Raw genomic sequence first — 21,780 nt, forward strand, 5'->3', positions numbered from 1 at the left:
TTATGGAATTATTTTGCAATTTATGACAAAGGATCTATTCTTGTACTTGTTCAAAGAAGGGGAACTCTTGTACACGTGCATGTTGTGCTATAGCTCTTCAATTGTTTCGATTCTTAACATCCTTGGCTTTCAAATATTCGGCTTTGAGCGTTCCTGATGAAGGTTAATCCAGAAAAGAGCTTCACACGCATAGAATTTATAGTGTTCTAATTAGTTTTTGCTTAGTATAAAGCAAATACCTTTTCCAGCACTTTCATGCGTTGTTTACAGAAACGGTTTTGAAATTTGTTGCTAGAGGTAACATCCATCTTTATGACAGTTGATAAATAAAAAAAAAAACTATTTATATAATTAGATTGCCTTGTCCAGTATGAACCATTGATTGCCGGATGTTGGCATCTCTCATTAGTTTACATAGACCTTTCTTTTCATCTTTGCTGGACTAAGGAGCCAATTTGAATTAAATTTTGAAAAATAATGTAACTGAAGTACTTTTTAACAGGAAATGGGCTGTCAAATGGACAACAAACTGGGTTTTCTGTATTTTTAAAGTTACCATTGTTGAACTTAAGAGGGCAGCTAATACCAGTGTTATTAATGTATTCTTATGTATGGAGCTTTCAGGCTTGTTTGACCTGCCACGTTCTGTGCCTATTTTCCAATCTATCAAGGATCATATGTCCTGAGCGGTAAAAGTGAAAATAGTCAATATCAAACTTTACCTCCATTTTGTCATCAGTAACAACATTGAAAAGCATTGTCTGTTATTGCATTGATAAAAAACTTTACCTCTATTTGCATCACCAAAAGAAAGTCATTAAATATGTCCTATGAAACTAAAAGATCAAATGTTTTTAATCCTTGTTAGGAATAATGACTGTGGAATTAAGATGGTAACCAAAATTGTAGCTGATCTACTCATTGCTGTTGGCAGCAATGAGGGGTGTTAGGTCTATTTTAATCAAAATCTTCAATATCTGGCAGAAAAACAATTCCTTAAAACATTACTATATTTATTGTATGTCTCAACAACTGTAAACAAATCTATAAATTATCACAGATTAATCAAAATTATTGTCTATAAAAATATCTTTTTTGTATCACAGGAACAAATGATATGATAGGTAACAAACACTTAAAATGCAGCATAATTTGTATAAGGTTTCACTATCTGTCAGAGCACTTTAGAAAAACTAAGGAAATATAATGAAGTCTGATCATTTAAAATTGTCATAATTGTTACTAGTATTTGAAATATTAATAACTTCAAAACCATTGCAAGAATTTAAAGTGGTATTTCAAAAAAAAAAAAAAAATTGTTCAAATCAGCATCTATACTTAAGCCAAGTCCCAAACTAGTATATTTATTACATGTCTAACAACAGTATTGTAAGTTTATTTGTAGAAAAAAAAGAAATCTATAACTTTCATTAAACTCTGACAAATAATTGGAAACATATTGTTTATTGAAAAAAATTAAACTATGTATCAACAATTTTTATGCATAGAATTATGAGTTTTGGGTGGTGTATAAGTCTATTTCAGTATTTGCTAAGTTAAATGTTTAAATGCATTATATCAACACAAAGGTGTTATTCTCATGAAATTAATCATTTACCCCTCAGAAATATACTGATGTTTAAATCTACTTTCATTTAACCAATTACATAAAATTGAAATTTCAAAATTTTTAATTGAATTTACATGTTGACTTAAACTAATGTTGATAAAAGTCATAACGAATGTAAGCTATAGTATTTGTCTTGGAGAAAGTTCAAAATCTCTTTCTATTTTCCGAACATTAGAAACTACATATCAATAGCTTCAAACGGACATGGACATTTAAATTTTAAATGGAAGACGTATTTCAAACATATTCATAATGAAAATAGCCCCCAAATTTTGATAATTACTATAACTCAATTTAAAAATTCAAAGGTGAGGTTACTCTACCAAATATTATTATAACTTTAATGTACAAGTTGTATTTTCTAATCAATTGAATGTATAACCATACTTTAGAAACAAAAAAAATATTTATGAATACCTTCAAGGTTGTTTTCAAATTTTTCTATAATTTTCATTTCACTGATTTTTTTTTTTCAAGTTCATATTAATTTTACATAAATTTCAGATAAAGGCAACAAGTACATAAGATGGACCAAACCTAGGTCTACAAAGTTATATATCATGATTATTTTATTATTAAGTATATAATTATATGTTGTAATTAAGAAATATCTAGAAAGAAAAATAATAACCAGCTCTCTTTATGATACAAATGTTAAAGGTCACCTTGACTATATAAACTTTAGTACAAAGAACACCAGATCACTAATTACTGTTTGTCATGCAATGTCTTTCAACTAAATGATTTTGTTTATTTGTTGTTGAAAGACCTACAGTTCTCCTTTTGTTTGAACTGACGCAATTACTACAATCCTTTTCATGACATTTTTATATGAATAAAAGGAAAAGTTAGGTAAATGTCAACGAGACTAAATGTTGTCATAGAGTTCCTGTTTAATTTGAAAATGAAAGGATTCTCAAGTCCTTGGAACCTCTTTCCTTGTTGTCTATAAATTAGATAATTATGAGCCAATAAGAAACAAATTCCACTTTTCTTGATAACATTAAGATTGAAGTTCAGAAAATAAATACCAACTGTTAAAGAATGAGAACTATGTCTGTAATTATGTTTCAAGATCACTCAATAATTATCTAGTTGTGTTGATATCCTCTACCAAAGATCTATGATGAGTGGCTGCCTCCTTGGCAATTAAATCATTTATTCCTATTTGTATATGAATTTCTTTTATCTCCCTTTTAAGGGCTTGATTGATTGATTGATTGTTTGTTGGTTGCTTAATGTCCAGTGGCAAATATCTCATTTGAGGAATTGAGGAAAGGTTCTTATATTTCTACTTTTAAAATTTCCTAGGCTATCATAACTTTATAATTATATGTCAATGAATTGGTGTTTGGTGAAATGAAAAGATTGATAAAATGATGAATTTATAAAATCTGAAACATTAACATCATGAAAAGAGTACAAACATTGAAAGTACTTTTATCTATTGATTAAAATTTTCTACATTATCAGAACAATTTTGGTAAATTGATATTGAATTTTTATTTTTTCATGTTTCAGCACATCATAAGTGAATTATCCGCTATGCCTTTTAGTTGGTATTAAAATGCATGCTTTACCTAAAAAAATCCACAGAAAATAGAACTAAGTACTTTCACAGCATTACAAAAATGATAAGTCTGGATGGGAGGGAAGTCTCTATTTCTGAATTCTTTCATTTTTGTCGAGCCTTCGACTTTTGTCGAAAAAGCGAGACATAGCGATCCTACATTCCGTCGTCGGCATTGTTGTCGTTGTTGGCGGCATCCACAAAAATATTCACTCTGTGGTTAAAGTTTTTGAAATTTTAATAACTTTCTTAAACTATCCTGGATTTCTACCAAACTTGGACAGAAGCTAAAAATGTTTATGATCATAAGATAATATCCAAAAGTAAATTTTGTAAAAAAAAAAAATCCATTTTTTCCATATTTTACTTATAAATGGACTTAGTTTTTCTGCCAGGAAACATTACATTCACTCTGTGGTTAAAGTTTTTGAAATTTTAATAACTTTCTTAAACTATCCTGGATTTCTACCAAACTTGGAAAGAAGCTTGTTTATGATCATAAGATAGTATCCAGAAGTAACCCGAATAATTCAGTCCCTCCCCGTGATCGACTCTCCCACTCGCGAGGGCCTGAATTCTTTATACAATAGAAACGCGTCACGAATCCAGGATTTTGATTGGTGCTCTCTGAGAAAGAGAGACAATCAGCTAATAGCTCAATGTTATCGAGATAGGTAAATCCCGAGCTAATTCCGAATAATTATTTGACGATTTTTTATTGACAAGGCCTTCAGGCGTTAATGTAGCCATTGTAGAGCAGTGGAATATAACGACTGAATTATTCGGGTTAATCCAGAAGTAAATTTTGTAAAAAAAAAAAAATCATTTTTTCAGTATTTTACTTATAAATGGACTTAGTTTTTCTGCCAGTTAACATTACATTCACTCTGTGGTTAAAAGTTTTTAAAGTTTTAACAACTTTCTAAAACTATCTTGGATTTGTACCAAACTTGGACAGAAGCTTGTTTATGATTAAAAGCTAGTATCTAGAAGGAAATTTTGTTAAAATTTTGTTCCATTTTTTCCTTATTTTACTTATAAATGGACTTAGTTTTTCTTCCAGTTAACATTACATACAGTCTGCAGTTTAAGTTTTTAAAACATTTATTAGATTCATAAACTATCCTGGATTTTTACCAAACTTGGACAGAAGCTACTTTCAATCAAAAGATAGTATAGAGAGGAATATTTTAATTAATTTTTTTCCTCATTTTTGTTGAGCCTGCGATTAACAGCAAAAGTAGGCTAGACACTGGGTTTCGCGGAACCTTTACGAATTTTTTAACCATTTTTCTCTATTCTTTATATTCTTTTTGCCCATTATTCTCTATTCTACATATTCTTTTTTGCCCATTATTCTCTATTCTTTTTTTTTTGCCCATTTTTCTCTATTCTTGACTTTATTAATTTTGCCCTTTTATATTCTCAATTTTTTTGTCCATTATTATCTATTCTTTTTTTTTTGCCCATTTTTCTCTATTCTTGACTTTATTAATTTTGCCCTTTTATATTCTCAATTTTTTTGTCCATTATTATCTATTCTGTAACCATCTCCAGACCTTCATAACAATAATTATAAATGTATTTTGAATATTTTATGATCAAATTACATTGTACATTACATCAGAAAAAAAAGACAAAAAAAGTAACATAGTAAAACAACCAACACAACAAAAAAACATGGAAAACATCAAAGAATTGACTGATATCATAATTAAATACATATTTTTCATTTGGCACCAATTATTTAATTAAATATTAACAATGCTGTATAAAACGTTAAAAAGATATATGACCTTTCTCTTAACTTCAGCTATAATGGACGGAATGGAAAGTAAATGCAATATACACAAATATTTTGACTACAATGTAAATGCTATTGTATTAACAAATGCCTAATATATATTTCATACCAGTCTTACAGTTTATCTTGCCCAATTTGAAATGATATTTATGAAAATTTCTTTCTTGATCTTCAAAATCAACTCTATGCATTAATGAACAGTTGTGTATCCTTGCCATGATATATTCAGAATGATTGGATATTTATTGCAATCATGAAATAACTTGACGGGAAAGGTTTTGGAATGACATAAATTTGAATTTTGATTTTTTTTTTACATGTTTCTGAAAATCAACTACCTTTCACATTTTTGACTGCTGTATGAGTATGCAATGATCTGTTTAAACAATTATAAGCTTGAACAAATGCTGTTATTGCAGTTACTTGAGTGAAGTTTGTTCCCCATCATCTTTTTTTAATGGAAACAATTTCAAATCATATAACCTATCTGTGTACCATGCTTTACCAACTATAATTGCCATATACAGTAGTATTTCAAGAATGGATTAATGAATGTTTCTTTTTCTTTTAACTTGGAACCTCTGTAAAAAATCTTGGTTTCTGTCAGAATACTGTTGCTATGATTACAGCTCTGTTTCTGTCACTGGATCTGTCAATTGTAGTACCAGATCAAAAGAAGTGGGAGGTAACTCATTCAGCCAACAACTATGAATAATTTCCAACAGCTGAAAATAGGAATACAAAACATATTATTTTGATATATACTTAGGGATGATTCCTGTCGAAATAAAAAAATAATCAACTTTCTTACAAATGATGTTTTTCAACATATATATGAATGATACATGGAAAAAATGAAAACAACACGTTATAAATTTCATGTATCTGAAGCGCTTTTCTGGATTTACCTTCATCAGGAAAGCTCAAAGTTGAATATTTGAAAGCCAAGGGTGTATAAAAATCGAAACAGTTGAAAAGCTATATATAGGTTTTGCTGCTGAAGGTTGTGATTCTTTCTCTGCATTCTGGCTTCATCAATAAAATCTGGCCTCCATAATATGACCAATAGTGATAGTGGTGTTTAACACCAAAAATCAATCAATCAAGAATGGGGGTATAAAAGATGTCAGTCTGTAGCCCAGAAAAGTAGTTTTACTTACACAGAGCTATTCTAAAGTGTGTGGAATGATGGATCTGATACCGTTATGAATACAGGAAGACAATCTGACAGAACTGATGTTTCTGTTATCTTTCTTGTTTTTGTCAATTTTTGGTTGTTTTACTTGGGATGTTTGTTCGATTGCCTTCATGCATTTGATTTCATTTTTTTCGCTTATGATATCAAACAATAGTTATATTCAGTATGTGTTGCAACTAAACCAATCCTTAGTCTAATTAAACATTAAAGTAATCATGTGTGTGAACACCACTTTGTTTAATATGGAATGTGATTCTGTAAATGAATTTTCATAGACAAAAAAAAAAGATATTGATCAATTCAAACTTGCTATTCAGCATTTGTTGGTTAAATGAATAAGTTGAAAGCACAGCATTTCCTCATCAATTTCATTGATTTCTGTGTAAAGAAAACTTTTCATAAGAAATCGATAAGCATTTAAAAATTTTCAATTAATGAACAATAATAAAATACATATTTCAAATGCTTCATTCAAAAACTGTTGATGCAATTAAACCGTTCTTCCTGTTGTCTTTTCATGTTCCAAATGTAAAATAAGGGATTACTTAACCATTTGAGAATAATATTGGTTTTGTGTATAGATGAAGGAAAGGTGTTATATGAGCATTCAATTTTACTCTGATGTCAAAAAAATTGCAGTATATGATAGTGTAGACTTGCCCTCTGTCAGTAAAAATGGAACCAATTTGGCCGAGTCCTTATCACATCTTTAACTATTCAGTTTTTTGAAATAGTACATGCCCTGAATCAGAAATGTTTTTTTTCTGAATATACCAGAACACTATAATGTAGTATACATTTTAGCATTCTAATGACAAACCTTTTAAGGTTTTCTTTCTTTTTACTTCAAATAAAATGTTTTGTCCCTTTTACTCTTACCACGGTAAAGTGTAATTATCAGTAAAAGTTATTTGGCAACCATAAGTTTAATACAGCAAAATTTGTCATAATGACAAACACAAAAATGTCACGTTTTTTTCCAGTAAAATGAAATCAGGAGCAAAATTGGACTGCACAAATAATGTTCAGCAGGCCAAGTGATATATAAACAGAAAAATTTGAGAAACAAAACTAGACATATGTCAATTTTCTCTAATTTGTGTCATTAGATTGCTGTCTGATTGTATGTAAACACCACATCTTTTGTTCATATGTCAGTCCAAACCCTCGTTAATTTGAATAACTTAGTGATACAAATTTTGATAGAAAGGACAGATGGACACGATTTAGTATTGAAATTTTAATATGTTTGTTTTTGAAGGCTGAAAAAGAGAATTCCATACAACACATACCTGTGTACCAATGTTTCCAAGCTGTCCACCTTGCTGTAGTTTGGTCTTTAGTGTTGTAAAATTCTCCAGGTTTGCAGGAAGTAGGTCATGGAATGAAACAAGATTTAGTTGTGTTGTCATTTTCCGACAATTAATCACATGTTTTTCATTCATTCCTTCCAACAATGGAACATCTATATCCAAGTCAACATTCTCATTGTATTCATTCATGCACTGCATATCTGACATGGGATGATATACACGCTCATAATTCAATGGAGAATCAAAATCAGGATCTAACAACTGAACTTGTCCATTTTGTTTTTCTGCTGGTTTATTAGAATAAACTCTGTCTATATATAACTCAGCATCCACAACCACTGAGGGCTGATGCTGTTTAGGTACACCTGAAGAGGGGATAGAGTTGACAGCACTATTTTGAACACTAGCTGTTTCTGAATCTTCCGATGTATGTGGTTGATTCAACATGGCCTCTTCTCCTGACTGATTATGAAATGAATCGTCAAAAAATGATTTATGGTTAGGTGACCTATTGCTTGAACTTGGACTTCTAGATTCTTCTGGAATTTCTCTAATGATATCATCTAATTTCCACTTGTTTATTTTTTTCCTCTTTGGTTGGTCTTTCCGTGATTTGCGATGCTGTTTATGAGGAGGACTTAGTGTGTTTGTATTGGTTGTTTTGAAGAAACCATGTGATTCTAAATCATTGAAAAGCTTTTGATCATCTGTAACATTGCCTGAGTCTTCTGTTTCATTCACCATGACCTCTGGTTGACCTTTATCTGTTAACTTTGGTGAATCAGAAGTTATGGTAGATACTCTCAATGGAACACCCTTCTTTGTTAGTTCTCTGTATCTTTTAGATGCAACATTTGGACTAGCATATACATTTGGGCCCCTCAATTCCTTAGAACCTAATGAACTTGCAGTTTTTGGACGAGAACTATGAGATGGAGTTTTTGGTCTTGAATCTGACATGCCCATTTTAAATCCACTAATGCCTGTTTTTGATGACAAACATTTATCATTCTCATCTTCCAAGTCCTTAATATCTTCTGGTGAAGCACAAGTCACTTCTATGATACGAGACATGCTTGACATGGGTCGTAAATCATCTTCATAATCATTTGGCACAATATCATTTTCTGGGAGAATTTCTTCATCAATATCATTTTGATCAGGAGAAATATGATTATTTTCAAATCCAGTAAGGACAAATGCAGTTTCCGAGAAATTCATTTTTCCAGAATCAACAGAAACAAAAGGTAGTTCATCAACATGAAGTCCTACTTGACTCTTTTCATGATGAACTGGTAAGCGACTTTGAATTTTCTTTCCTTTATGATTGCGATAATAATCAGAAGAAAGTTCACTACTTTCACTGTCAAAACCACTATCACTGATCCTAGCTTTACTTTGCATTTGTAATTTCTTTCTCATTTGGTTTTCCTTGAAGGGCAAATCAAGGTCAGTTGTATGCCCATCAGTGTCTACATCAGCTTGTGATGACAATGAAGTTAATTCACCACTTGTTAAAGAAACATTGGCTTTTCTCACACGTACACTTGAATCAATGCTACTACCACTATCATTACTACTGAAACTTGAATACCGCGGTACTCCAGATTTGAATTTCTCATAATGATTTGATGTCTGCTCTTTTGTGTCTTCCATATTCACAACAGTATGATTCTGATCAGTGCAACCATTTTCTTTGTTTTCACCATTTGATTGTGTTTTTAATTTTTTAACATTTGCATATTTAACCTGTAGGTTGGCCTTTTCCCGCCTGTCAGAAAGTGGAATCACAGGCACATTTCCACCCCTATTAGTCAATTTCTTTTGTAAGGTTGCTCGTGCTTTCTTTTTCTGAGATTCACTTCTTATTAACCTTGATTCATTTTGTTCCTCTGGTCTTGTATTTCCAGCCTTTTCTGCTGATTTTGAACGTTTTTTCTTTGGCTGTTTTGGTTTGATTATATCTTTTGTCTTTTCTTCTTGTTTTTCAGAATCCTCCTTGATAAAAACTGGTTTTATTTTCTGAAATGGTTTCTTATCATTTGAATTGTCTACCTGAGGATGAATTATATGGCCCAAACTTTTTAACTCTTTATGAGCCAAGTCCAAGTCATGTCTGAAATTTTCATTATCACTGTCAGAAACTTCGGTTGCCTCAGTAATTTCTTGTAAACCAGAAGTAGTTCGATGTAATATTTGTGTTCCTGAGAATGTTCGGTGAACGGATTTTGGAAGCATATTTGACCCTGAAGATGAACGATAAAATGGATGAGGAGCCATTTTCTTAACAAATTTACCTTGAAGCTCATCATAATAGTCAACAAGCTCAAACCTTCGAGTGCCTGGTCCATCACTTTTCCAATACTCTTGTTGCCTAAGCATGCTTAGGTTTTTGTCTCTTATGACTAAATGTTCTTTATTTTGAGGATTTTTCTTTCTCTGTGAGGTTACAGTTTCTGCCATCCCTGGAAGACAATCTATGATTTCATCCAAATGATCATTGTTTTCTTCAATCATTTCCACAGGAAGTGGTAAATTTGACCATAATGATGCCCTTGAGTCCTGAGATATTGTGTTTCTAAGCCCATGCGACCTTGGGTATTCCATATCACTAAGGATACTCCATTGATCACTGTGATTAGACATTGTTCGATGCATCATATTTTCACTGTTACCAGACATTCTACGATGCATCATATTTTCACTGTTACCAGACATTGTTCGATGCATCATATTTTCATTGTTACCAGACATTTTTCGATGCATTATGTTTTCACTGTTGCCAGACATTGTTCGATGCATCATGTTTTCACTGTTGCCAGACATTGTTCGATGCATCATATTTTCACTGTTACCAGACATTGTTCGATGCATCATGTTTTCACTGTTGCCTGACAGTGTTCGATGCATCATTTGTTCACTATTACCCGTCATACTTCTATAGACAGATTGCTCATTTTGTCCTTGCATTTTATGATATAACCTTTTTTCGTCTTTGGACATTTTCTGATACATTGTGGGATCAACTGACCCTGAAGATGTTCTATAAAGGTCACCATGTGCTGCCTGTTGAAGACTATGATTACTTTGGTTTGATAAACTTTTATGTAAAGCATGATCATTTTCATATTGCATTGAATTTTTGGAATCACTTCGTTTTTTCTTATGAAGTTTTTGTCTGACAGTTTGAATTTCTTCCTCTGAAACTTCATCATTTGAATCATAATGTTCAGATTTAGTCTTTGGTTTAAATGCTGACACAGCAGTTTCTGATCCAGTAATCGTCTTTAGTTTAGAAATCATCCACTTTTTACTGTCAACTTTCTTCAATTTTGATTTACCCTGAGGTTTGCAATTATTAAATGCATCAGCATTTTTTTGTTTCGATGGTGTAGTTGATTTTCTTTGTTTTTCATTTTCAGAAACAATTGGTGAATCCACACGATTTGTATCATAAGGATCAGGTGCACGGTTCTTTTTATGTTTTTTTGAAAATGGTGATTTACTTCTTGATCTTTTTGGCATGGGTTCAGGTGTCTGTTCACGGCTTCCAAACAATGTTACGGCAGGGGAATGTCTAGACCTTGATAAGTCAGGTGACATTGTCCTTGACCTCTGACTTCTACATGATTGTGCTGACAGAGGTCGACTTCCAGGTGACATACTCCTACTTCTTTTATAATCCTCAATAACCTCTCCTGGAGAACGTACCCCATGAGGTTTATGCCTATAAAATTCATCCTCAAAATCTGAGTCATCATAAAATGTTTGTGGATAGTTATGTACATTTTTTTCATTAATGTACTGATCCCATTCATATTGGTATGTGGCAAATTTTTTCTCGCACATATTTGATATAATTTCCAAGGCGATCAAAGCAAAAGACCTAATATCAGGAAGGAAGAAATTCCTTTTGTCTCTTATACTGTGGTTACTAGTTTGTTGCATTGCTCCAAATATCTGTGTGTCCTCAAAGTCTCCTATAGCAGCTCTCATTACCATGCTCTGTAAAACACATAAATCATATTGTCAACAAATTCAGAAAAGTGTATTTATATTACATGTAAACATTGAACTAAACGGTAAGAAACAATAGCCTTACAACCAAAATCAAGCATGTATCTAAAATTTTGTTGTAACTGGTCGATTCAATTTGAACTTTATTTTCAAACATTTGTTAGTAAATATTAACAATTTTACTCATGTGAAATAGCTATGTTCACATAACATTATCTTAGATTTACCAGATGTTTACCTCAGTAGTTTTGGTTTTATAATTTCTGATATTTTTGAAGCAGCTCTTGATAAATCTGAATAGAATTGTTAACTTTCAAGAAAATGATAAACACATGTATGGATTCGATTGTAAACTATGGCATATCTTACTATATTGTGTTTAAATGTTAGAAAGTAGTCTGTGGTCATTTTGTTAAAAAAGTTATTTTACATGTAATTGATGCCATAGAATCCAAAATAATCTCTGATAAATTCTATAAACAAAATTATTGTTTTATGAATGCATAAAAGTTAAAAGAAAAAGAATATTAGATTAAGTAATAAAGTTATGACTCAAACTCAATAAAAAAAAATCCCTACATTTATAAAAGAAAATAAAAAATGCATATATACAGCAAACTATTATTAAAAAAGCATTTTACAAAAATGCTGAAATACATTATATTAATGGTATTTTTTGTTTAAAAAAGGCAATCTATTCTAAGATTCTCTATAATTGTAATAAAAAAACAAATGCCATCATGGGATATAGAATGTAAAATGCTGCTATATTTTGAAACGTAAGATTACAACTGAAGCCATTCCTCTGTTTGCATAATTTTTATAATTAATATTTTTTTTCAAAATTTCTCAGATTAAAGTGTTAAATAATGTTCAGGTGACTTCTTTGTGTTTCAAATGAACAATCTTTATTTCAACAGTTTTATGTTTTATCCAGTCCCGTAATAATATCAAATAAAATTTGGCCACTTGCAATAAAACTTGTGAAATTGTGAATGAATTCTACTATAAATTATTGTCTTCATTCTTCAAAAAACTATGAATTGTATTCAAGTGAATACATATAGGTAAATTTCTTGTATAAAACTGTGAAAACATAATAACAAAAGAAAAAAACACCTGTCAAGACACTTGTTAATACATGTATACAGCAATAGAAAGCTTTATGCATTTTTTTCAAATTAAAAAATGTGCAGCTAAGATAACAAGCTGTGGAGACTCTAATCAAAGTACTGAAGTACTGAACATCGGAGGACCACAAGTTCTTGAGGATGGTCAAAAGCACTTGTCTCAGAAAAAAAAAAACATATCTCTTTACCCGAAACTGAGGTTAATGTACAGAGATATATTTTTTTCTGAGACAAGTTCGTGCGTGGATGATGAATAAATGACAGGAAATTCAACTTCACCGTAATAACTATTATATTGTAGTGATACAAATCAGTATACACTGATTTGTTTTTTATATTATATTAAAATAACAGTTACATATATATATGATTTGAATCCAATTGTATATCATTCTATTCTACTATTCTAAAAATAGTGCAATGCAAGTGCATGGTGGACACTTTTCTGTAAAAATTCGATTTTTCTAAGATTGGATACGAGTAGGCATTCATATTTTCCCGCAAAAACAATTACAGAGTTACCGGTCCTTGACGGTATTTTCACAAAACGTTCTTTGAGATATTCTTCCGCATGCTTTAACACAATTTTTCGGTACGTGTGCATTGATATTATCAATGATTTTTTACTTATATATATATATATCTAACTACAAAACATTTTCATATTATTAATTTATGTTGTAAACAAAAATATTTTTATCTGTATTCATTGAAGAGATGTATTTATATCAAACGATAAGGAATGTTATTTTGCACTCGTTTATGTGCACATATTTATCATGTTTATAGATCGGTTACAAACCCAAAACTAATTTACATAATGGAAATCTAGGCGATAGCAATACATCGGGATGACCTCAAGGTCATCGCGATGTAATAAAAACACCCTCCTCCAATAAAGAGAATATTATACACCTATAACCATATGTGTAGGATTATATTTCCAAGGATAGAATGTCAATGTATATATGGAAGAAAATTTTATTAAAAGTTTGAATTTTCAGGAAATTTACATTCAATGTATCAATTCATATAAAAATAAGATGTGGTATGATTTCATAAGTTGCTTAATCATATGATGCATATATGTAATAAATAAGCATATTAGGAGACACTATATAATTGGTATATGTCTATAGGTGCATCCAGTACCTGTAGCACACGATTTGTCACCTGGCCATACATATACACTGGTACCTGTCCTGACTTTAAAATGTAACAAAAACAGATTAAGTCAGAAAATTGACCTTACCTACCCATAACACATGTTTTCTCACCTTTTCATTAGTTTTATGATTAATGTTCAAAATATTCTTCAGAAACCTGTATTCCAAGTACAAATTATAAATGTAAGTCATTCACCAAAAACAGAATTTAACTGAAAAATCCTACAACAGAGAACTATGAGAGACCTCAAAATACTTTACATATGACCATACTAAGATAATTTTAGATTTTCATAATGAAATGTGCAATTATAACTAACATTTAATTAGTTCCTCCAGTTTCGCATGATTTAAAGTATTACATTTCATGAAAATTTTATATCATTCCAGTATATGACAAATTGGAATTCATTGGTGTTTTTTAACCAAGTTTGTGTCACAGTCATGATGTTGAAGACAAATCTGATTTGATCTGTATAAATGTAATATCATTGTAATTCCATTCAGTTCACTTATTATCGAGACTTTATGAACATTTTTCTCAATTCCAGAACATTTTCTGCATGTGATATTTTATACTGTGGATTCATTTATTATCATGGTTACCATTTTACCCTGAATTAAGGAATAATTTTATTTTCATTGATACTTAATTCTGTAGAAATGACAAATTGTTTGTGCAAGGTTTCAAGAATTTTTTTTTATATGGCTGAACAGTTAAATTTGTGTTCACATGTACCCATGAAATTTCTCAAAATTAATACCTAACAAATAATCATGAAAACACAGTATTTGTTTATCACTAATAATTAGTTTGCTACTAACATAATTAATATATATAACAAAAAAACAATGTTTAATGAAAAAGAAGAGAACTGTTATAACAAACAAAAAAATTAACCCAATACACTTGTACATTAATGAAAAAAATAAAAAAAATATACCAAACTTGCAATTCAAGCTTAAAAATCATTGTATTGAAAAATAAGCAAGGGGACATAACTGAGAAAAAGCTAGGAATAAACAAACATGCAATTTCATGTTAAAGGATCAAGCTGATAGACATCATGATGTTAGATTGCCAAAGATAATTATTGAGTTATTTAAATGGATCAAATAACAGGACAGTAAAATGTCAAATCATTCAAATACACACAAAGTTCTAGACATATCTAACACACACATGCATATCAAGTTATAAAATAAATCACCATACATAGTATAATGCATTATTAAGACGGAGTCAAATTTCAATAAAATGGTTATTTTCAAACTTAATTGCTGTCATTAAATTCACTAATCTGCAAATAAATTGTTAATTTCTTCAGAAATTATTTACATGCTATGAGATATAATTCGTCAATTGTGTGTAATTATAGATACCTCTGTGGAACCCTAATTCAAAAATAAATTACATCTATTACTTTAAAGCTCATATTTCTGTATTATCGTGAGAAGGCAGGTATCAATTTTTGCTACTTTAAATCTTTATTAAATGAAAGAATAGGCTATATCAAATCTTAATGCAAATCAATCATCGACACTTTAGCCTACTAATAAACTTCACTGCAAGAGACCAAGAAGCTTGAAAGATTTTATTAAAATTTTGCTTTTATCACTTAGCTGTTAATTTTAAATATTATATACTTTCCTTATTTCACTTTTGAACAAATAACTAATAAATTTTGAAGATTATATACCTATAACATTTATTATTAACCCTTAAATTTGTTCAGGAATAGAGTACAACTTCATTTTTATAGAGTTATGTATTCTTCAGTACTTTCCTAATTAACTTCTAAACACTTCACCTAATATTTTACCCAATCCAATATTAGCTTAACCAGCTACTATATGTACATTACCCCTTATAAACTAGCAAAGATTTAAAAGGTGCTAAAGATAATTCTGTATATATCCTCTTAAGGCCTGTCCTTGCGGTCATAAAACTTTTGAGCATGATTATTGTACTCAAACTCAGAAATCAACCAATCAAAATACTGGATTTGGTGTTTTGAGCACAAACTTTGTACTCCGAGTACTGAATAAAGTTTTATGAGCTAGGGCCCAGGGCTCTCGTTCATACAACTTTACTTAGTACTCGGAGTACAAAATTTGTGCTTGAAACACCAAATCCATGATTTTGATTGGTTGATTTCTGAGTCTGAGTTCGAAAATCGTGCTCGAAAGTTTTATGACCGCAAGGCCTGGTCATCATCAAATGTGTGTTTTTCTTAAAAAAATATATAAAATTTGTATATTCTCTTTTATATTATATAACATTGGGTCTAATTTGAAGTTATGTCTTCCAAAAGGCTTGTATTAAATAAATTGTCATTTAGAGGACATCATATAGTCAAGCTCCCATGCAGAGTTGCATAAAATACAGGCAGAATTTGAAAGATTGCACCAGATATGACGAAAGAATATTTTTGAATCTTAAGAATATGTTCTACTATGTGTTAGCTACTAAAGAATAACAAATAAGGTGATTTTGTTTAAAACAAAATGAAAAAAATTGCCAAGTAAAATATCCATTGCAAGAATTGTTCATTTTGGTGTACTCTGTTCAAAATCCAAAAAAAATAGTTTATACTAAAATTAACAATTATTTACATATAACCAAGAAGATAGATATATATAGTAAAGCCTTCATAATTCAATGGTATAATATCTTACTGGTAGTGATCCTTTGAGGTATATACTTGATGAGTTCAGGTTGTTGTGAAGTATGTTCTGATCATGAAGGTAATACAATCCCTCAGCTACATCATGGATGATCATTCGTTGACAAGATTCTGGTAGTGGTGATTCAAGTCGTCTGATCAACTCCTGCAGTGTTCCACTGTTAGTTAACTCAAGACAAATAATTCTGAAATAAAAAAATCAAGGAATACAATTTGTTAACATACATAACCATACCTCATATATGTATTCTCTGTATAAATAGACTGTTGACACAGAGATATAAATATCTTTAAAAAAAGACAATCTGATGGACAGCAACATTGCCAAATAATTCAAAGTTGCTGGACCATGATCTAGTGGGCAGGGCCTTGAAATGGTCAACAAACTGAGATATACCGACAGTAATGTAACTTTATAGAAAATATTGTTGTCTATTGTAAGAAGTTCCTATCAAACTAACTTAAGCAGAAAACTTGGTATTGAAAATTGCTAATTGACTCAAAGTCGCTGGACCATAACCTAAGGGTCAGGTCCTCAAAATAGTCGTTAAACAGATATGTACAGATAGTAATGCAACTTTATAGAAAATATCATTGATTTATCACAAGTAGTTCCTATCAAACTGACTTAAGCAGAAAACTTAATATTGAAAATTGCTACTTAAGTGAAAGTCACTGGACCATAACCTAGGGGGCAGGGCCCCAAAAAAGTCGTCCAACTGACATGTACTGATAGTAATGCAACTTTATAGAAAAAATCATTGATCTATCACAAGTAGTTCCTATCAAACTAACTTCAGCAGAAAACTTAATATTGAAAATTGCTAATTAATTGAAAGTCGCCAGAAAAGCAATACCTGTGTCTAGCCTTTTGTTGCAGGCGAGACAAAAATGGAAACCCCTGCTGAAACTTTTTCTGTATGGAGTTTCAAAAGGATTTTTTTTTGTATCTGGAAGGTCCTTTCAACAGCCTAAGCACCATCTGGTGTACAATTAGTCAACATTATGAATATATACAATATGTGTAAGTTTATGTACAGTATCCTTGTAGCCTTTAGGTTTTTTTATATGTTCATTTCCTATTCCCTTCTACATGTGTCATGAACTATTTTCTTGAGAGTTGAGACCTACATTTTTCTATAAAAAAAAATTGATTAAACTTACTTTTATAAGGACTGGTTTATCTTACAATAAAAAAAATCTCTTGTGAGATTTTATGCATTTATCCTATTTTTCAAAATGTACATACCTAGAATCACTAGTGACTATCTCTCCAGTGATCAGCGTCATAGTTTCATAGTATGGGTTAGAACTACTGGTCCACAGACATTGTAACAAACTAGCATGCTGTATTTTACGTAACATTCCCAGAACTACTATCTCCTGGGCCCAGGACTTCACATGTTTTGGTCCATACACCTTCATTAGACCTTGTCTGGTGTGATGTTTCCCAGCATTCCATGTTGCTCTTAATCTTAGTTTGCCTGGAGCCTAGAATTAAAGGAAAATTATCGTGCCATTACAATATAATTAAAAGTTTGAATAAAATACAAAAGCTTTGTTTCTATAGATTTTGCTGACTTTACCTTTTTCTTGTGTGTATGGTTTGTTCGTTTAAATTCATTAGTTTTTGGTCTTGAGTCGGAAGAATCTCCTTTTTCACTCTCCACTTTGATTCATCTTTTAAACAAACAGTATTCATTCAGTAGTATATTGAAGATCTTGAGAAGATGTGATTTCTAAATCATATTACAGATTGATGAACAAACTGAACACATAATGATACATCCAGTTTTTATAAGCAGATGGTTTCATATAAAGAGACAGTGTTTTTAATGTTTGCCAATCTCTTTGTGAATCTGGGTGATGTTCATACCTTCCTGAACTGTTTGCAAACTTATATTATGGTCATTAGTGATGTTCATACCTGTTTCCCACACTAATTATATAATGTAATGCTTGTCAGTGATGTTCATACCTGTTTCCCTAGCTAACTATATAATGTAATGCTTGTCAGTGATGTTCATACCTGTTTCCCCACACTAATTATATAATGTAATGCTTGTCAGTGATGTTCATACTTGTTTCCCACACTAATTATATTATGTAATGCTTGTCAGTGATGTTCATACCTGTTTCCCACACTAATTATATAATGTAATGCTTGTCAGTGATGTTCATACCTGTTTCCCACCTTAATTATGTAATGTAATGCTTGTCAGTTTTTTCCCCACCATAATTATATAATGCAATGCTTGTCAGTGATGTTCATACCTGTTTCCCACACTAATTATATAATGTAATGCTTGTCAGTGATGTTCATACGTGTTTCCCACACTAATTATATTATGTAATGCTTGTCAGTGATGTTCATACCTGTTTCCCACACTAATTATATAATGTAATGCTTGTCAGTGATGTTCATACCTGTTTCCCACCTTAATTATGTAATGTAATGCTTGTCAGTTTTTTCCCTACCATAATTATATAATGTAATGCTTTTCAGTGATGTTCATACCTGTTTCCCACACTAATTATATTATGTAATGCTTGTCAGTGATGTTCATGCCTTTCTGAACTGTTTTTATATTTGCTACTACATATACACTTTAGGATGTTATTTTTCAGTCAACCATAAGTCATTAATTTGATCTTTACGATTGTTTTTACCACATTTTTCAGTTTCTATTTAATATTTGTTATCAAATTTGTTGATGACTTCCAATATAAGTGTGTGTTATGACAGTTTAAAGTATTTAAATTTGTCATCAAATATTTCTATCTGATATCACTACAGCAATAATCAACATGAAAATTTCCTCTAAATTCAAATGGAATGTTTTATACATCAGTTACATAACAATGAGCTGTACGGTAATTGTGTAATTTAAGGTTTAAAAAGCATTTTAATGTTCAGAATGTTAAATCATTAATACCTACTGCATTAGAAACCAGACATGTGGAATTCAAAGTATGTATTTTGAAAATAAAATAGACCATTTTACTATACCCCCTACTCAGGGAAGAAGGGGGTGCATAGTAAAATAGCTTTTGTGTAGACTTTGTATCCATAACTTTTCCTAAAGACTGACATGATTTAAATTAAAACTATTTGAAAATCATTAGTACATAATGGCTTTGCACATCTCACATTTCATCCAAATAATTTTTGGGATTACTCATAGTAAAACATACTTTGCCATAGCTGCAAAGGGTGCTTTGGAGAAACATAATGTTAAAGCTACTTAAGAAAACCCATAGAGCAAAATTTTACACAGACACAAGTCAACCCATTGTTTCTCTGCAATGATTTGTTTGACCTATATAGTTCATCCATTCATCCACTGAATTGTATCTAATTTTTTTCTTTATTTGACACAATTTGAACAAGAATGAGAATTTATACTACATTTAAAACTTTTGGGGAGATAACAGTGATATTCATTTTTCCCCATTATGTGGGCAGGATCAATTAAGTCATATTATGTTTTCCATTATGTGGGCTGGACTTAAGAACTGATATAAAAGGACTGATTATCATCATTATATAGATATAAGAAGATATGGTATGAGTGCCAATAAGATAACTCTCCATCCAAGTCAAAATTTATAAAAGTAAACCTTTATATGTCAAAGTACAGTCTTCAACATTGAGCCTTGGCTCACACCGAACAGTAAGCTATAAAGGGCCCCAAAAATTACTAGTGTTAAACCATTCAAACAAGAAAACCAACGGTCTAATCTATATAAAAAACGAGAAACGAGAAACACTTATGAACCACATCAACAAAAGACAACTACTGAATATCAGATTCCTGACTTAGGGACACTGTTCTCTGACTGAATATGATCTTTATTGTGTATCCAAATACACACTGTCAGTATCTGGATGTTCAGTATAGCTATTTACGAATATGAACACATTGACCTACTGCAATAAGTCAATGAACAAACAACATTTCTACCAGATCCTTTCTAAAAGTGACTTTATAATAGCTATAAAAACAGTCAGAAAATACACTGATCTTAAGTTAAAGAGTTTTATTTTTAAATATAATATTGTAGTTAAGAAATATTTATTCAAAAGATAACATGAAAGCTCCCTTAAATATTTAACTAATGACACCTGTATAAAGTTGAATCTGAAGTAAGCTTAAAGTTTTTAGAGAAAAATATACATATCCTTGACTGAAATCTTGTTGTTCATATACGCCTTTCAAATATAAAAAGTACTAATATTCTTTAAATTTGGGTCGTCAAATTGTATGATAAATAAATATAAATCTGAAAATTATTGATGTTGATATAATTGACGACAATTTTATTAGATATTGATATGAAAGTTTTAAGTTAAAAGTCTTTTCAAAAAGTTTAAACTGATGTGAACATTTGACAAATCGCCAATGTAGAAGATTTTAACAATTTCAGTTTTGAACTGAAAAATATGCTTCACAAAAGAAGTTTCATCTATAAAAATTTCTTTTCAGGATGGGACAAATATGTATTACAAAATTAAATGGATGAAAATTTGTTTAAATAATCAAACCAAATGCAATAGACTTTTTGACTTTTCATCTTGAATAATTTACTACGGTAACCATACTTTTCCTGTTTAAATATTTATAAACAATTAAAGCAGAATCCATTATTTATTAACAAATTTCATAATATATAGTCCAGTCTATTTAGATTTTTACCGAAAATTTTAAACTTATTTTGCTATCAAATTCAAGACTGCTTCATTAAAACACCTTTTGTTAGGCTGCCAGATGGTAAATTGTTTTAGTGGCACAAAGAGTGGCCTGTGGTGAGGAACCAGACCACCTGAACTGAAGACCACAAGATTCATTTAATTGGGTTGCTGTCTCATTCCAATATACCACACATCTCATTCCATTAACATGTTGGTTCATGTGTTAAAACAGTGAAGTTTAATTGAGAAACTGAATATAACAAAAAATATCACTGTATATTTGGTTCCAACTGATCCATTATTTCAAAATAAGAATTTTGGATAAACTTCCCCATAAATAAAGTTTTTATAAAAATTTATTTCCAGTATTAATGACGATTCTGTATTTTAATAGGCTGTGTAACTGCAGAGAAAACTGACAATTTCTAGTACTCTGTATTCTATTTTTAGAAATTGCAGCCATGTTAGTTGATACATCATTGGAAGAAGATTTCTTTGCTTAATGTCCAGTGGCAAATATTTCATGCATATTCAGGACAAAAACATCATTGGAAGCATAGTTCTAAAACCTA

The 21,780-nt window shown here is 30.6% G+C and overlaps 1 protein-coding gene across 3 annotated transcripts in view; it reads right to left on the bottom strand.

Moving 5' to 3' along the window:
• Positions 1–1,000: 1,000 nt before the first annotated feature.
• LOC127698722 (uncharacterized) overlaps positions 1,001–21,780 on the bottom strand; it is a 45,795-nt gene continuing 25,015 nt past the window's right edge. For 2 of the 3 annotated variants that reach the window (XM_052202345.1, XM_052202344.1), the window contains 5 exons: positions 17,765–18,006; positions 16,508–16,700; positions 13,815–13,868; positions 7,495–11,520; positions 1,001–5,729 (listed from right to left, as the gene is read on the bottom strand). In XM_052202345.1, the coding sequence (XP_052058305.1) occupies positions 5,628–5,729; positions 7,495–11,520; positions 13,815–13,868; positions 16,508–16,700; positions 17,765–18,006 (4,617 nt within the window). In that variant the 3' untranslated portion in view covers positions 1,001–5,627. The remainder of the gene's footprint in view (positions 5,730–7,494; positions 11,521–13,814; positions 13,869–16,507; positions 16,701–17,764; positions 18,007–21,780) is intronic. The other variant, XM_052202346.1, reaches the window with a different exon arrangement.

The sequence above is a fragment of the Mytilus californianus genome, unplaced genomic scaffold (assembly GCF_021869535.1).
Source record: "Mytilus californianus isolate M0D057914Y unplaced genomic scaffold, xbMytCali1.0.p SCAF_4, whole genome shotgun sequence".
Lineage (NCBI taxonomy): Eukaryota > Metazoa > Mollusca > Bivalvia > Mytilida > Mytilidae > Mytilus > Mytilus californianus.